Genomic DNA, 16072 nt, shown 5'->3' on the forward strand with positions numbered 1-16072 from the left:
TGCCCCTCCTTACATCTCACCCTAATATCTCATTATACACACCTCTGCCCCTGCTAAAATCTCAGCACTAATGTCTCCCTATATACCTGCCTGCATTCTGCTCAAGGATGTCTTCTGTCTGCCCCTTTTGTAGCTGAAGCCCTCTCCCACCTAAAACCTCTCCCTCACTGCCCCACACCCCAGAATATCCTTCCCCTGAATATCCGACTGGCACCCTCTCTATCCACCTTTAGGACCTTTCCTAAAACACACCACTGTAACGAAACCTATGAGTAGCTCTGCTGGCTGATACTATACATCTCATACACTGACCGTGGCCCCTTGCAGACACACTTACCAGAAAGCCCTCTTTCTGTCTTTGTAAGTTCTCCCCACTTACCACTTAGATTGTAAGCTCTTCGGGACAGAGACTCATTTTCCTATTGTTACTGTTAAGTCTGAAGCGATTATTCCCAGTATGTGTTATATTATTATGTCCCGTGTATTACTGCTGTGAAGCGCTATGTAAATAAAGATATACATACATAAGGAGCAGAGACCCATCCTCCACATTTAAGCGTTGTCCCAGATTTCTGCGAGTAAAATAGTTCCTGGGGTGTCTTGGGAAACCTCTCCCCAGACACAATGAATTGGTATGTTCGTTTTGAAACCATTCCATTGCATAAGATCCCACAGAAACAGTGGCGGATTTCCCATTACGCCCAATAGGCCCGGGCCTGGAGCAGCAAAAATGTTCGCCCCCATATACAGCTGCCGCGCTCTCTGGCCTGATAGAAAGGCACTTGCCTGTGCGAACGACCTCCTTGCTACTGCCCTTCTCCTTCCAAATCGCTGTGGACGCCATGGACGTCGATAATGTGACACAGTGTCTCGTTACCATGGCGATGTGACGTCCGCGGCCCTGCAATTCCGAAGGAAGAGTGGCGGCCGTCACATGAAAGTACCGAAGTACCTAGGGGCGGCGGATCTTCAAACCCGCGCGTTGCACAGAAACATTATTTTCACTAACCCTTGATTGAGATGACAGTTTACCCTTTCATTTCAGGGTACCCTGTAGGATTATCTTTGACCTCTGTGTGCATCCAGTACACCCCCACCTGGGCACGTCTCATTTTATTTCATACCAAATCTAGAAAAATCAATGAGGGACCCTGTGTCATAGTTCAAAAGTGACCCACTCCACTATTCCACTGATGGTCGACAAATATAAGTTGTCCCTGTTTAATTGTAGTTATACAAGAATAGTAGATCCAAATCTTTTTAATACCACTTTGGCACTCCGCCTCTCTTTATTGGTGAAAAACATGAACTAAACAAATAAGAATGACACTAAATGTACATTTAATAAAGATGAGACCTCATTACAGTTTGCAATGTTGATCGCTTAAATTATTCTTTAATAAAACACCCCCCAAAAAATATTTGGATTCTTGCGTAGTTTGCCAGTACGTGGGCAATAAAACATCCTTTAACAATGATTTCTTTGTCTGTTTTCTTGTGTGTCATGGTAATATAATGATTATAGAACCATGACACATGAGAAAACGAACACAATCGTATCTTGGAGTTCTAGTCCAAAATTATGCAACTTTAAATGATACTCTGAGAGAGATTTTTTCCTGGAATTAGTGGTTATAAATTTCACTGTATCAAGACAAATGCTATCATTAAGAATTTAAGCCAAAAGTGAATCCACTGAACAAGATCTTTTAATCTTTACAGTGGTTTAATTCCTAAAGTGAGGAAACCAGTAGAAGTCGATGTCTTTACTGGAGGTGTTTCTGTTGACTGGAATGGTGCTATGGGTTTGCAATGGAAACTCAGCCAGGCCATGTTTCGGGGATCACAGAGAAAGTGTATTTGCATGTAACCCGAGTATTTTTTTCAATTCCTTAGTCACTCCCAAAATCTGGTGTGTCTCGACTGAGTGGGCAGGAAAACCACTGGTGCAATAACCATCTCTTTGCCATTTCTTGTATCTCCAAGTGTATATGTCCCTCTTATCACTGTAAATCAGTCTTGTGGGTCTCTTAGTGGAGCCAGACCCCCAGGTTGGAAAACTGACTTAAAACTGTGGAAGCTTGGAAAAGTTCTTTGAAAATATTAGCAATTCATTGTCACATGAAGTGGGTAAAAAATAGTTCCCAACAATACACATATGCAGAAAAAGAGGGATTCTGAAGATATAGATGTAGTGTAAAGGTCCTGCAGAGAAGCAGATTCAATCTGCGGGAGACCTTCTAGTGGACCAACAGAGTTCTTAAAATGATACTGTTGGGGAGCTTTCGGAATCCCATAGATTTCATTTTCAAGTATACTGCCAGTTAACAGGAAGGACCATGTGCAGAAAGAAACCCGACCAAGGGAATTGTGTTCAGGGTGTCAGGGAAATAATGATTCATTTACTGTATCGGCTAATAATCAAGGCATCTCCATAATTGGGGAGAGTTGGACAATACGGAGTCTACCAGTGGGGAGGGGGTGGGGGCAACTAGGCCTTTCAGGGCAGTTTGGAAGCTAGACTGTTGGTTTATATTTTGTTTTCTCAAAGGTTCAGGTGGCAATTTCAATTGGCAGAAATAAATGCACATTATATATATATATTGTGCCTGTGTTCCACACCTGGATTGATAAACACTGAGAGTTTATCTGATTCAAGTAGGAAAGTATTTGCAAATATATTGGACACTCAGAACTGGTGGAGTTTCAGATTTCTTCACAGTTTCAGGATCACACAACTTGTCCCACATCAGGTGTATTTACCTTTGCCCCCATGGTCTCTAAGAGCCATGGGGCTCACCCATACTGGCGATCTTCCTATGGCTCAGGAGTGCATCTTTAACTAAAATATTGGCAGTGCACCAACCTAAGCGTTTGACACACCCAACCTTTCAGAACTTGAACATAATATAGCTGGTCACTGGTGTAGGAAATATGGTAATGTACAGTAGCAGAATGAGAGAGGTGCACAATCACTTGTGTGTACACACAAAGTGAAACTTCGAGGTGTCACCAAGTCTGTGCCCTACTCCTGACCAAGTGCCACAATTATGGGGAGATTTTTTTTGCTTTCTGCATCCTTGATCCATAACATTTTGTGGGAGTTGAATGTCTCCTTTTGTGACTTTCACATATAGTATCTCATCTCTAATCAGTTGCTTGTGCACATATCCTCTCTCCTGTGCTACAAGGCAGCCTGGTTCAAATTCCTGGTGTCGGCTCCTTGTGACCTTGGGCAAGTCACTTTATCTCCCTGTGCCTCAGGCACCAAAAACACAGTGTAAGCACCTCTGGGCAGTGACTGTCTGTAAAAAGCCTATGTAAAATGCTGCTTGCGGTGCATTATATTATAATTGTGATGCACTTTGAGTCCCATTGGGAAAAAAGCGCTATGCAGTATGAAATAAAGTTATTATTATTACATCCGAAGTCTGAGCTTGCATTGGGATATGCATTATAATAATGGCAGGTAATAGAGAAACTCAACTTTGACAAACTCTACTGACTATTATTATGAATGTCTTAAAATGGCTAACGATGCTGAAATCCCACATTTTCTGTTGGCAACAGAGGAGGCGTTTGTACTGAAAGGTGTGAGGGATTCTCTGACAGAGTTACAAAACGACGTGACTCAACATTAATTTCAACTTCTGTCATTAGTACAATTAAACTCTGATTCTCAGAAATGAAATAATTCAGTAAGGCATTAATCCCGCTCAGGTTTACTAGTGTTCCCAAGCAGATGGGAGGGGTTTTACCGAACGAAATTTCCGATCCTGGCACCTTGTACTCAACAGAATTCTATGACACACAACAAATGTCAAGTCACAGGCTTAGCCAAAAACAAGGCGTTATCAGTGACTACAAGTACACTATTGTGGAGGGAATTATACATTCGGGGCATTAAGCCAGATATAAATGGTTACTTAAAGAAGATTTACAAGTAATTGAAAAATGTCCCATTTAAAATAAATATTGTTTTTTTTTTGCAGGAAACACAAGCCCCGTACCAACATGAAACTATACGGAGGTATATAGTGCAGAATCCCGATCAGGTAGGGTATGATTCAGATTATCTTTGTAGAATATATATGATTTCAGACCATTCCACTAAATGAATATATGCATGCCAGCCCTACCTTTGCCACATTCCTTTGTGTCTAATCTGATCTCACAAAGCCTACTGAGGATGTGATAAAATATCTCATATATTGCCGAGTACTCTCTGAAAGTAACGCTGAAAAACGCCTACCTCTTTTCCAGCAACAGTTTCTGAAAGGGGTCAATTTTACCCCAGGGAATAATGTTATCTATGAGAAGACAATCAGAAGAGTGGAGGTGCAGAAGCCTGAATTGGTAAGTAATGGGAACCTTTTGAAGACACAGGAGCCAGTTTAAGCTTTTCCTGCCGGAGTGTGTGTGGCAGTAAATGTATTTGATGCAGCTTTTTTGGGTGGCCTGGTTGCATCGCCGTTTCTAATGAAGGATCCCATTTAGGGACTAAACACAAAGTCTGGCCACATCTGTTTATCCAATTACACTTCAAACAATACAGCATATAGATCATAACTTCATCTTATGGCAGGAGTGGCCAACTCCAGTCCTCAAGGGCCACCAACAGGTCAGGTTTAAAGGATATCCCTGCTTCAGCACAGGTGATGCAGTCGTTGACTAAGCCACTGATTGAGCCCCCTGTGCTGAAGCAGGGTTACGGTATAGTGTTTGTTTTTCATATGTACAACAGTACTTGTCATCTAACATATGTTTTTTGAAGTGCCCAACAAATCTGAAGGAAATACAGTTTTTAGTCCCATGCTGCTAAGCTTTTTGTGGCATTAAATGATTGGTATTGGCTGACTCATACTTTTTAAGATTCTTTAACATTTCACCAACAAAAATGTGATAGTACATTTTATTTTTTAAATTTTTATTATTGGAGAGCTGGTCACCCACAATAAAACCGAGAGTGTAATACACCGGTGTGCGCAACACAATAGAAGAATAAGTAAATAAAGCCAATAGTGTTACATTATAGTTTAGCAAAGAATCCGAAGCTTTTCTGTAACATAAACCCTTCATACAGTGTGATAACAGAAACACACAGAGATTTCATGATATAGATTAAACCACAGGCTACAAAGTAAGAGTAAGCCCTACACATGTGGACAGTCTTCTGTAGAAATATGTACACTCTGCATAGCTCCACTTCTCTTTCTGCTAACTCTTATTCTCTGTGCTACTGTGCGTCAAAGACAAGGCTTCAGAGTCATCATTATCCATTTAACTGTTTTTAGAAATAAAAATAGTTGTTGAAAGGACTTACAAATTGGCTGCTGTTACCCGCTGGCACTGAGGATACCTCTAATGTCAACGGTGCATACTACAGGTAGACACCATACCAATTGTGCTCAAACCCTTGAAGCAAGCATACATTACTCCTGAACTACTTAAATACTTAAAGGGGAAGTAGTGTTTCCTTTCAGCAATGTGTTGTGGAAATGATATTCTTGAACCGAAGCTATATAAAGAGGAAACTGATTCCTCACCCAGTGCTGGAGTTGGTGCCCCATGAATATGGCAGGGGGGACCTTATCACTGTCTACAGGAAAGTCTGCATTTACTAAACAGTAATTAATACATTCCTTCTGCGGTGTAACCTTCCAATCTGGATGGCATCACCAACTTGTTCTACCTTTTTAAAGAGGGAGAAACTAAATGTGATTCATGGAAGCACCACATAATTGACTTTCTGTAGTGCTAAACAGATAAACAAATGTTTTGTGCCAACATTGTGCAAAGATATATTCTGTTGATCTCTCTGCTGGAGTGGCCAGGAATGATTTATTTTGTGATGCTTGGAAGTGCCCCCCCCAACCCACCCCCCCCTCTTTTTTCCGTGCCTCGGAGCTGGTCAGTGGTCCACCAGAGACCCCCGGTTGCCGGTAAAATAGACTCTTCATTGTATGTTGTTGTTTTTGTGGGGAAAAAAACCTGACAAACATAGCCCAGGAGTTGCCAATAGGAAGTTGCAATGTCAACTCCTGATGATGGTGCAACTTTCTATTGGTGACTGGAGCGACCGTGCCCCCACAACAGTTTTGTGGGAGCCAGGCAAGTATATTTGCAAGGTGCTGGCATCTCGGGAGCTGGGGAGTCCCCGTAGGTGAGGGAGCCACAGATCAAATAAATGTTGAGTGGGTGGGACTTCTGCATTAATCCTTTCAGTGCCAAGAGGTTGGGGGGCATTCAGTGTTTCCACTTCAACATTTTGGATTTCCTGGTTTAAACCTTACATTTCCTGGAAACCAATGCCTGTTAAAAGCTAGTGAGGAATACAAGTAACAGCCGTGTTAACATGAAAGAGACACTTCCGTGTGATTTTCTTGACCCTGGCTATTTGCCCCGCCCCTGCTTCGCGCGTGTGCCCATCAAGTTTTTAACTTTCGTCCCCCCTGCCTCCTTACCTCCTGCCTTGCGCCCTCTCTCCTCCTCGGCTCCGGCATCACATGACGTCACGTTACCATGGCAGCATGACGTCACGTGACCCCGCGGCATCATTTGATGCCAGTTACCATGGCGACGCGTCGCCGAAGATCAGGTCTGAGAAGCTGCAGAGGCCTGACGCAGTCCCCTTGGCACTTCATTTAAATGCCTTTGGAGAGAGCGCGAGACCTCTGCAGCCACCGCGCCCCCCACTTTGCGCACCGCTGATGTAGCGTGTCACGGACGTGCGGCTGGCGCATGGGCAGACAAGACTCCCGCCTCATTGTCTGGTTTCCCGGACATTTTAAATTTGATCACTGAAGAGAGGTGATCCCAGAGAAGGGGAAATTCCCCAGGCCGTGGAAACACTGAATGCATTACAAGTGGAGCTGTGCGAACCTGCAGTGATTACAAGCCCTTTATGTAGTCACTTTGAATAGCGAAAATATTATTTTGCAGGATATGTATATTACAAATCACTGTTTAACATTTACTTGTTTCTTGGTATCCTTCTTCTTGGGATAGGACAAACAAATTCAGATTACAAGAGGATTGGGTTCGGTCTCTATAAATGAACAAGTGCAGAACAGTCAGAGGAAGGTATCGGTTCCGCCTACTGAGCAGGTAACTACAACTGTGATTTAATGGGTTTCTTTTCAGTTTTGCCTCAGACTAAAAACACATTTGGGTCTATGTAACAACGCAGAGAAAAGTGTGTTTGGACGCACTGCTCTGTTTTGTCAGGCAGAGCTGCGGCATACAGTATGTAAGGACATTTGATTCAGAGATTTAGACTTGTGTCATTTGAGAGAGGGGAACTTGGTGGGAAAATAAAAGGCAAAAAGAATAGCACGCAGAGACGCAGAATGTGATATATCTCATTATAATCTGTGCCCCATGTAACTCTCCCCCAACTCCTGAATATTAAATATATACACATACACGCACAGGTTTACCACAAAAGGGGCCATGTGTATTAGGTAATATGAAAAATCACAGGTGAGACTAGGTCAGGTGAGAACATTTAGTCTCAATGTCTGTTACAGGTACCTGTGGCTGCGCATTACAGAGTGCATTACAGGTACCTGTGGCTGCGCATTGCAGAGTGCATTACAGGTACCTGTGGCTGCGCATTGCAGAGTGCATTACAGGTACCTGTGGCTGCGCATTGCAGAGTGCATTACAGGTACCTGTGGCTGCGCATTGCAGAGTGCATTACAGGTACCTGTGGCTGCGCATTGCAGAGTGCATTACAGGTACCTGTGGCTGCGCATTGCAGAGTGCATTACAGGTACCTGTGGCTGCGCATTGCAGAGTGCATTACAGGTACCTGTGGCTGCGCATTGCAGAGTGCATTACAGGTACCTGTGGCTGCGCATTGCAGAGTGCATTACAAGTACCTGTGGCTGCGCATTGCAGAGTGCATTACAGGTACCTGTGGCAGCGCATTGCAGAGTGCATTACAGGTACCTGTGGCTGCGCATTACAGAGTGCATTACAAGTACCTGTGGCAGCGCATTGCAGAGTGCATTACAGGTACCTGTGGCTGCGCATTTCAGAGTGCATTACAGGTACCTGTGGCTGCGCATTTCAGAGTGCATTACAGGTACCTGTGGCTGCGCATTGCAGAGTGCATTACAAGTACCTGTGGCTGCGCATTACAGAGTGCATTACAGGTAACTGTGGCTGCACATTACAGAGTGCATAACAGGTACCTGTGGCTGCGCATTGCAGAGTGCATTACAGGTACCTGTGGCTGCGCATTGCAGAGTGCATTACAGGTACCTGTGGCAGCGCATTGCAGAGTGCATTACAGGTACCTCTGGCAGCGCATTGCAGAGTGCATTACAGGTACCTGTGGCTGCGCATTGCAGAGTGCATTACAGGTACCTGTGGCTGCGCATTGCAGAGTGCATTACAGGTACCTCTGGCTGCGCATTGCAGAGTGCATTACAGGTACCTGTGGCTGCGCATTGCAGAGTGCATTACAGGTACCTGTGGCTGCGCATTGCAGAGTGCATTACAGGTACCTGTGGCTGCGCATTGCAGAGTGCATTACAGGTACCTGTGGCTGCGCATTGCAGAGTGCATTACAGGTACCTGTGGCTGCGCATTGCAGAGTGCATTACAGGTACCCGTGGCAGCGCATTACAGAGTGCATTACAGGTACCCGTGGCTGCGCATTACAGAGTGCATTACAGGTACCCGTGGCTGCGCATTGCAGAGTGCATTACAGGTACCCGTGGCTGCGCATTACAGAGTGCATTACAGGTACCCGTGGCTGCGCATTGCAGAGTGCATTACAGGTACCTGTGGCTGCGCATTACAGAGTGCCTTACAGGTACCGGTGGCTGCGCATTGCAGAGTGCGTTACAGGTACCTGTGGCTGCGCATTGCAGAGTGCGTTACAGGTACCTGTGGCTGCGCATTGCAAAGTGCATTACAGGTACCTGTGGCTGCGCATTGCAGAGTGTATTACAGGTACCTGTGGCTGCGCATTACAGAGTGCATTACAGGTACCTGTGGCAGCGCATTGAAGAGTGCATTACAGATACCTGTGGCAGCGCATCAGGACATAACTTGATCCGTTGCTGTTGTGAAGCAGTTAAATATTTAGTCACCCCCAGCAAGAGTATTGCGAAGAATGTCACTGTTTTACAGGGAAATACTTACATTCTGAGATCAGTGATGAATTTACTCAACCCCTTGTACAATAGAGAGACGTGAATATCATTGCTCTGTATACATCGTCTGCAATGCATTGCTAACTAATTATTGCTACTGAAGAATTCAAAATAACATGAAAATTAGAATTACTCAAGCAGCCAATACGATTTGTCAAGTTTGTTTTTCAAATTAATTTCAATATTTGTCTGTTTTTCTTCCAAGGAGCCTGTTTGTGAACAGAACACTCAGCAGCATGTGTCACAGAACAATCTGCTTAGTGTGTCACAGAACACTCAGCAGAATGTGACACAGAGCACTCAGCAGAATGTGTCACAGAGCACTCAGCAGCATGTGTCACGGAACACTCTGAAGAGAGAGTCCGTGCATTTTAATGATCAGGTAAGACACGGAGCAGAAATATTGACAGGCTTTTAACTATACCAGTGATAAAAATCTTGAACTTCCTTTGGAAGAGAAATGGGAAACACAAGGGATGTATTAACACCTTCACACACTGAATGGGGTAAAATAGGGGTTCTCAACTCCAGGCCTCAAGACCCCCCAACATATATGTTGAATATATAATGTAGAATTGTTTTCTACATTTCATAACAGCCGCAGGATCAACATGAATACATATTAGTTATTTGGGGTAAGTACAGCTCAACCCCCTTATAACGCTGTGGTTGGGGTCCAAAGAATCACATCGCGTTATAAGCGGGTCGCGTTAGAAATAATGTACAGTTGTATGCATTGTACAATAAAGTATGTAAGATACCAATAATCGTGTTGTAAAGTATTCATTAATACAAAAATTTGGACCCACGCTTGCATTGCGTTATAAGCGGATTCGCGTTATAACAGGGTTGAGCTGTACTCATTATTTTTATTTGCTATATGCTATACGGTGGAGGGTTTTCAGTCACCCTTTTCACCCACCATGACCTAAATAATGTGTGGTGATAACCTACCCAAGTCTTAAATTGCAGAGCCAGTACAACCAACCTCACACTGATGAGACCCAAAAGGTCGAAACAGCGGTCTGTGACTGAGTTTACTGGCTTTGCATCTGATCCCAGGCTGTGTTTAAAACAGTGAGCATTGGCTTAAGGATTCCATGTAATAATGGATTTAAGGTAAAAGGTGGCACTGTGTGTTCATTTGCATGTCATTTACCAGAATCCCTTGCTGCAGTGGAAGCTCTGTGTGCTATGTGATAATGGTGAAAGGCAAATAAAAACATTACTTTTTACAGATATTAATATTACAGAAACTGGGCCAAACCCACTCGCACCCCCAAAAAGTCACTTCCGCCCCCCCACCCCCCGGTACTAACCTGCGGCGGGGTCCTGACGGCGACCCCCGGCCTTCCGCTGTCTTGTCGCCTTTAAAAAAAAAAATCTTTCTCCTGCAGCACTATTCAAAATGGCTGAGCGGCGTGATGTCACGACGGCACACAGCTTCCTGTTACCATGGCAATGCGCCATCATGTGACGCCGCGCGGCCACTTTGAATAGTGCTGCAGGAGAAAAACATGATTTTAAAGATCAAGGCGAAAAGACCGGGGGACACCGCCGCAGGTAAGCAGTCGTCAGCGGCCACAATGCAGTGGCCCTGCGTGACCGCATGTGTCGATTATATATAAATATATCCATAATTGTCCCGTTACATACAACACAAATAATGTGTAGAGCCGGGGTGGACATCTCCAGTACTCAAGGGCCACCAACAGGTCAGGTTATCCCTGCTTTAGCACTATCGGTGCGGTCTTTGACTGTGCCACCTGTGCTGAAGCAGGCGATATCCTGTAAACCTGACCTGTTTGTGGCCCTTGAGGACTGTAGAGTGAAGGGGATTACCCTAGCAGTGTGGCATGCAGAGTAATGCTTTGTTAGGGCCGTGCGGTAGTGAAGGGGTTAAACAGAGTAGTGAAAGGAGCTCTGATACATTCTTGGTGTCCCAGTAATAAACCCCACAATGAATGGCATATGGCCGCTTTCCAGCTGTTTTCATTGAAATGCTGCAGCGCTGTTTCATCTTCGCTCGAGGCTCCGAGGAAGAACCCATTGCACCGTGGGAAACGGAGGAATTAGCACACTTGTAGGCTTAGCCCAATGAAACGAGTTTGTTTTGGATTCCACCCTGTTTTTTCATTGTTAAGTTACAAGCAGCAGTTCGCGTCTGAATAGATCTTTTTTTCCCTTTGCAAATTCAATTGCCCGCTCCTTCCCTTTGCTGAAAGTAATGTACCTTAATGTAGATGCAACACACAAATCCTTGCCAGGCCTGCCATGCTCTGCTCCTGTTGTGTACCCCTTCCACCATCTAACAGTAGGTACAAATCAGCTGTCAATAGCTGTAATGTTTATTATGATCCAATAATATTTTAGGGGTCTCTGTTTTGTATATAAATTAAATTCTGTATGACTCCTTTTATGTAATCATACCTACTCTTGCTTAATAAGCAACAGGGCCATTTTCATGTTTCTGTTTACCCACAAGGATATTTTGCATAGTCTTTGAACAAAATAAGTTGCATGCTGCCACTGCAAAGCCTCAGGGAACTTCCGAATCATTTTACATTTCAACGTGCTGCAAACTCGCTGGATTAATAAACTAATGATGTTCCCAGACTGCACGTATATCTGCTGCTATGCCATCTATGGACAAGTCAGAACAGGAGACTGGGTGTGGCATTCAAGTTCATTAAATTAACCACATAAAAATGAAATTGCAAAAAAAAAAAAAACCCAAACTGCAGAACACAAAGCATTTCACACACCCGAGCCTCGCATGAAGCAATTTCTACTGCCAAGGTTTCTAAGTCGGTAATTGTACGTTTTTTGGGGAACTGTAAGAAAGCTGCAGAATGTATCGCACAGATTTGCCCAACTCCATAATATCAAAAGATATAAAAAGACATCTGTAAAGAGAATAATTAGAGAGGCTCGTTAGAATATATACTTGAATGTCGGGTAGGGAGGAAGGGGCTGTATCTTTAGGCTTTGATAGATGTGAAGTGAATTAGCTTCTTAAATATGAGAGATTCCCGTAGACCTACAAATGTCCAGCGTGGTATTTCTGCGGATCAGTGAGGGGTGCAGAAATTGGGACACTGCTTTGGTTTACTTGGCAGGAGGATGAGATCATTAATATCAAGGCAATCTATGGAAATTCAATGCATCAAAATCAAATCAAATACGCCTGTTTAAAAAAAAAAGTCTGTATCTCCTTTCAAAAATAGAAGAAACACAGGAAGACTTTTGAACTGAGATCATTATCGCCTCTCATTCAGATATATTTAATGGAAAAAGGATTTTCTTGAACCAACATAGATATACTGCATATGCCGCCACCCATTGAAATGGCTGACGTTTCATGCACAGCTGCGCGTTCGCAGAGGTCCACAAGCTAACCACCGCGCATAACGTGCTTGTGAGACCTTTTTAGATATATACTGATTGTCACGGGAGACTAGGGATTTACACCTTTATACCGGGATCATATCACCGAGCAAAACCAAGAAGTAAAACAAATTGTCATTTATTCCATTGAAAAAGACGTACATACAGTGGATTACATTAGACATGAGAAAACACACTTACTGGGGAATTGGGGTTAAAAAAAAAAAAAAATATATACTTTCCTATCAATCCAAAGCTTACCCTAAAAAGTCTTGGAACTGATATCACCCTGCAGCGCCGTCCGTCCGTCTCTCTCTCTCTCTTCTCTCTCTTCTCTCTCTTCTCTCTCTTATCTCTCTTTTCTCTCTTTTCTCTCTCTCCTGAGAAATCTGAGTTGCGCAGTTGTTTGATTCTGAAATTACTATGGCCCAATCAAAAATCCTGAGAAATTTCTCAGCAGTTAATCAGAGCAGGGCTGGTAGGATGCACAGGGTTACCTGGAAATCTGAATGAACCAGGGGCATGGGAAATCCCTCAATGCCACCCATGGTGACAGGTCTCGGGGGGCCAAATGGACATTCAAATGGCATCCATTGATCTGAGGATGTGGATGATTGAATCCTACCCTCCTGTTCAAATGGTCTTCACACCTTGGACATCCTCTGGGATTTCATCTCCAGATGTCCTGCCAGACCTCCTGGCACATCTTGATAGCCCAGGGGCCTGTCAAAGCAGCTCATTTACAGTGTATAAGTATAATACATCCAAACATAACCAGATTAATAAAGATATACTTTTTATACCTTGACCTATCTAAGTCTTTTGGTTATGAGGGGTAGAATGGGACTCTATATTTCTCTGCCCACTAGCCATATCCCTCACACGCTGTAAACCTGACTTGGATAGTAATAACCTTATAGCCACATTGGCTATTAAACATTTTATGAAACAAAAAATATTTTCTCATTTTTCTTCTAAGTTCCACAGTGGAATGAAAAGATGCTTAGCTTCAATCTCGGAGTTGTAGCTCCTTCCTTTACTGAAAACTGGACTTAGGTTTCATAAACCCTCTCACAACTTGATATACAGTTGGAGTAATCCCCAGAACCCCTATACCGGTTCTGGGTTACCTGGGCATTTACTGGGTATCCCCATTAATCTAGGGACCCCTTGGCTGTTTCAGGAACACCTCACATCCCTATGCCCCATTTACCTTCCTGGGTTGTGCTGAAGCAGGGAACTTAGTGGTGAGTTACACCCTATACAGTTTCTGGGTGATCTGGGCATTACATAAGTATCCCCCTTAACCTAGTGACCTCTTGACTGTGTCAGGGACACCTCACATGCCTATGCCCCCTTTACCTTTCTAGTCTGTGCTGAAGCAGGGAACCTGGTGGTGAGTGGCGTAACTGTTTTCAAGGGAGGATTTTGACCAGAGGTCTGTGCCTATATGTCCCCGGTAATCTGACTTGATTCCCGGATACATCTTTGGGGTGGCCAGCAACTCTGGGCCCCATCTACCTAGACACAATGTGACAACACTTTTACCGCAAACCCCCCCTTGAAACTCATAGCCTGAGAATCTCCACTGGTTAGCACTCCTGGAAAGGTAAAACACACACAAATTCTTTATTGTCCTACAATTACATTCATTGCAGGTACAATACACCGGTTGAAGAGCTGACACTCTAAAACCTGAAATAGGGCTCAAGGGGTAACAAGTCGGGCATAATATCTTATTGATGGCCTGGTTACCCCTTCACCGTCACACTGATCAAGTCCATTTAGTTCTCAATATAAACTCTAGTTAGCGGCTCTAGAGCATTACAAATGTATTACACACAACAGATTTTTGTCTTCATAGTTGACTAGACTAATATCACGATCACATTATCTTGTTCCACCTAAACAGTAAATACCTTGAGGGCTCAGTGCTCGGTGTTTATCTTTTCTCTGTGTGGTCACTTTCTTAGTTGAGCTCTTGGAAGACGCAACTAAAAGAAATACTGATGTAACTAGTGCCGTTGCTGCTCCAGATAATGCAGCAACCCCAAGTATAATTCATCAGAATAGAACAGAATATCACATTTTGTGTGGCATTTAAGGGCCAAGTTGGTGCGATATATCACAGCTCATCCCCACACACAAAGCTCCCTCAGTTATTACTCTGGGCTGCCTACTGCACACACTGATCCATAGGGATATTGATATCTCATTTCCGATCTATTATCGATTTCCTTTGCAATGAGGGCATATGTTTAGGGTCTATTTGTGATCTTTTGGTCACTTTCTCGAGTTCCATATTGTCTGCTATATCAGTAGGAATCAGTTTAAACCCAATGAGGAAAGGAGATGTTTCTGCAGACGCCTTGGTACCAAAGTGCTGTTTATTCTTTTAGCAAAAGAGCATTGTGGATTCTGGGTCTGAAAAGATGGATTCGAAATATTTTGGTGAGCTGCTCGCCGAGCTGAACCGCAAGAATAATGACCTGTACGTCTGCTTGGTGCAACACGTGGAGAAGATCGGAGCCAGGTAATCACGTGTCTTTGTCAATCTGTGTTCTTTTACCAGGAGAATGCTCCTGTTTTTATTAGAACCAAACAGAGCCAAAGTGTTCGGTTACTGTATGGGGCATATATGGGTACAATAAATACACACCACAAAAAGCTTACATTTTATCTGATAAATGTCAGAATAAGAGCATTATTATTTGCAATAATGCAGTACAGCGCTATTAATAGTCTCTCTGCACCCCAAACTAACATCCCAGTTTCCCAAAATATCAAAAATATACTTACCTTTATTGTGATGCTGATGAAAGCCTTTTAGTTGTCCAAGAATGCCACTTTCATCCTTCATAGTGTCTAACACGGGTTCTCAAACTTTTTTGAGCTGGGGCACCCCTGAATGATTTTTTAAATCTTGGGGCATCCCTGCTTTTCAGACCTCACTCACCCCCTTCCTCGCTTCCACGTAACACTCCTTTACACCACACACTCGCCCACTCACTGCTTACACACTCCACATTATCATACTCACCCTTTTACTCAACACACCACTCCACCTTTACTCCTCACACAGCACTCGCCCGCTTTCCTAATCTAAACACACCCTTCCTCCCCTATATGACTTATACCACATACCTTCCCCCACTCCACAAAAACCTCCCCCTCCCCACACAAAGCCATCACAAAGCCCACACACATTTATCTTAAAGTGCTTCATAGTTTCTTTTGGAAAATGTATTTAGAAACTACCCTGATTGTTTTATATTTATTTTTTATAGGAAGCTATCGGATTCAGAGTATCAAGTACGTAAACAGCACCTCACATGCTCCTAAATCTGTATATTATTGTAAAATAACAGTGCGTCTGATATGCACCTCTCTGCAGAAGATACTGCAACGCATTACTTTGCAGGGGTCTCGGACAGCCAGGGAGATAAGGGGATACGTCCGCTACTGTACTCTTCTTTTAAGGGCGTTAGCCTTATTTATAAAAAAAATCACCCTATTCT

The 16072-nt window shown here is 43.5% G+C and overlaps 1 protein-coding gene across 7 annotated transcripts in view; it reads left to right on the forward strand.

The window, feature by feature from the left end:
• Window positions 1–16072, forward strand: part of POF1B (POF1B actin binding protein) — a 67769-nt gene that overhangs the window by 32979 nt on the left and 18718 nt on the right. For 6 of the 7 annotated variants that reach the window (XM_075572855.1, XM_075572856.1, XM_075572859.1 and 3 more), the window contains 6 exons: window positions 3993–4055; window positions 4264–4356; window positions 7009–7107; window positions 9373–9549; window positions 14954–15087; window positions 15842–15866. In XM_075572855.1, the coding sequence (XP_075428970.1) occupies window positions 3993–4055; window positions 4264–4356; window positions 7009–7107; window positions 9373–9549; window positions 14954–15087; window positions 15842–15866 (591 nt within the window). The remainder of the gene's footprint in view (window positions 1–3992; window positions 4056–4263; window positions 4357–7008; window positions 7108–9372; window positions 9550–14953; window positions 15088–15841; window positions 15867–16072) is intronic. The other variant, XM_075572858.1, reaches the window with a different exon arrangement.

This window comes from Ascaphus truei, chromosome 16 (genome assembly GCF_040206685.1).
Source record: "Ascaphus truei isolate aAscTru1 chromosome 16, aAscTru1.hap1, whole genome shotgun sequence".
Taxonomy (NCBI): Eukaryota; Metazoa; Chordata; class Amphibia; order Anura; family Ascaphidae; genus Ascaphus; species Ascaphus truei.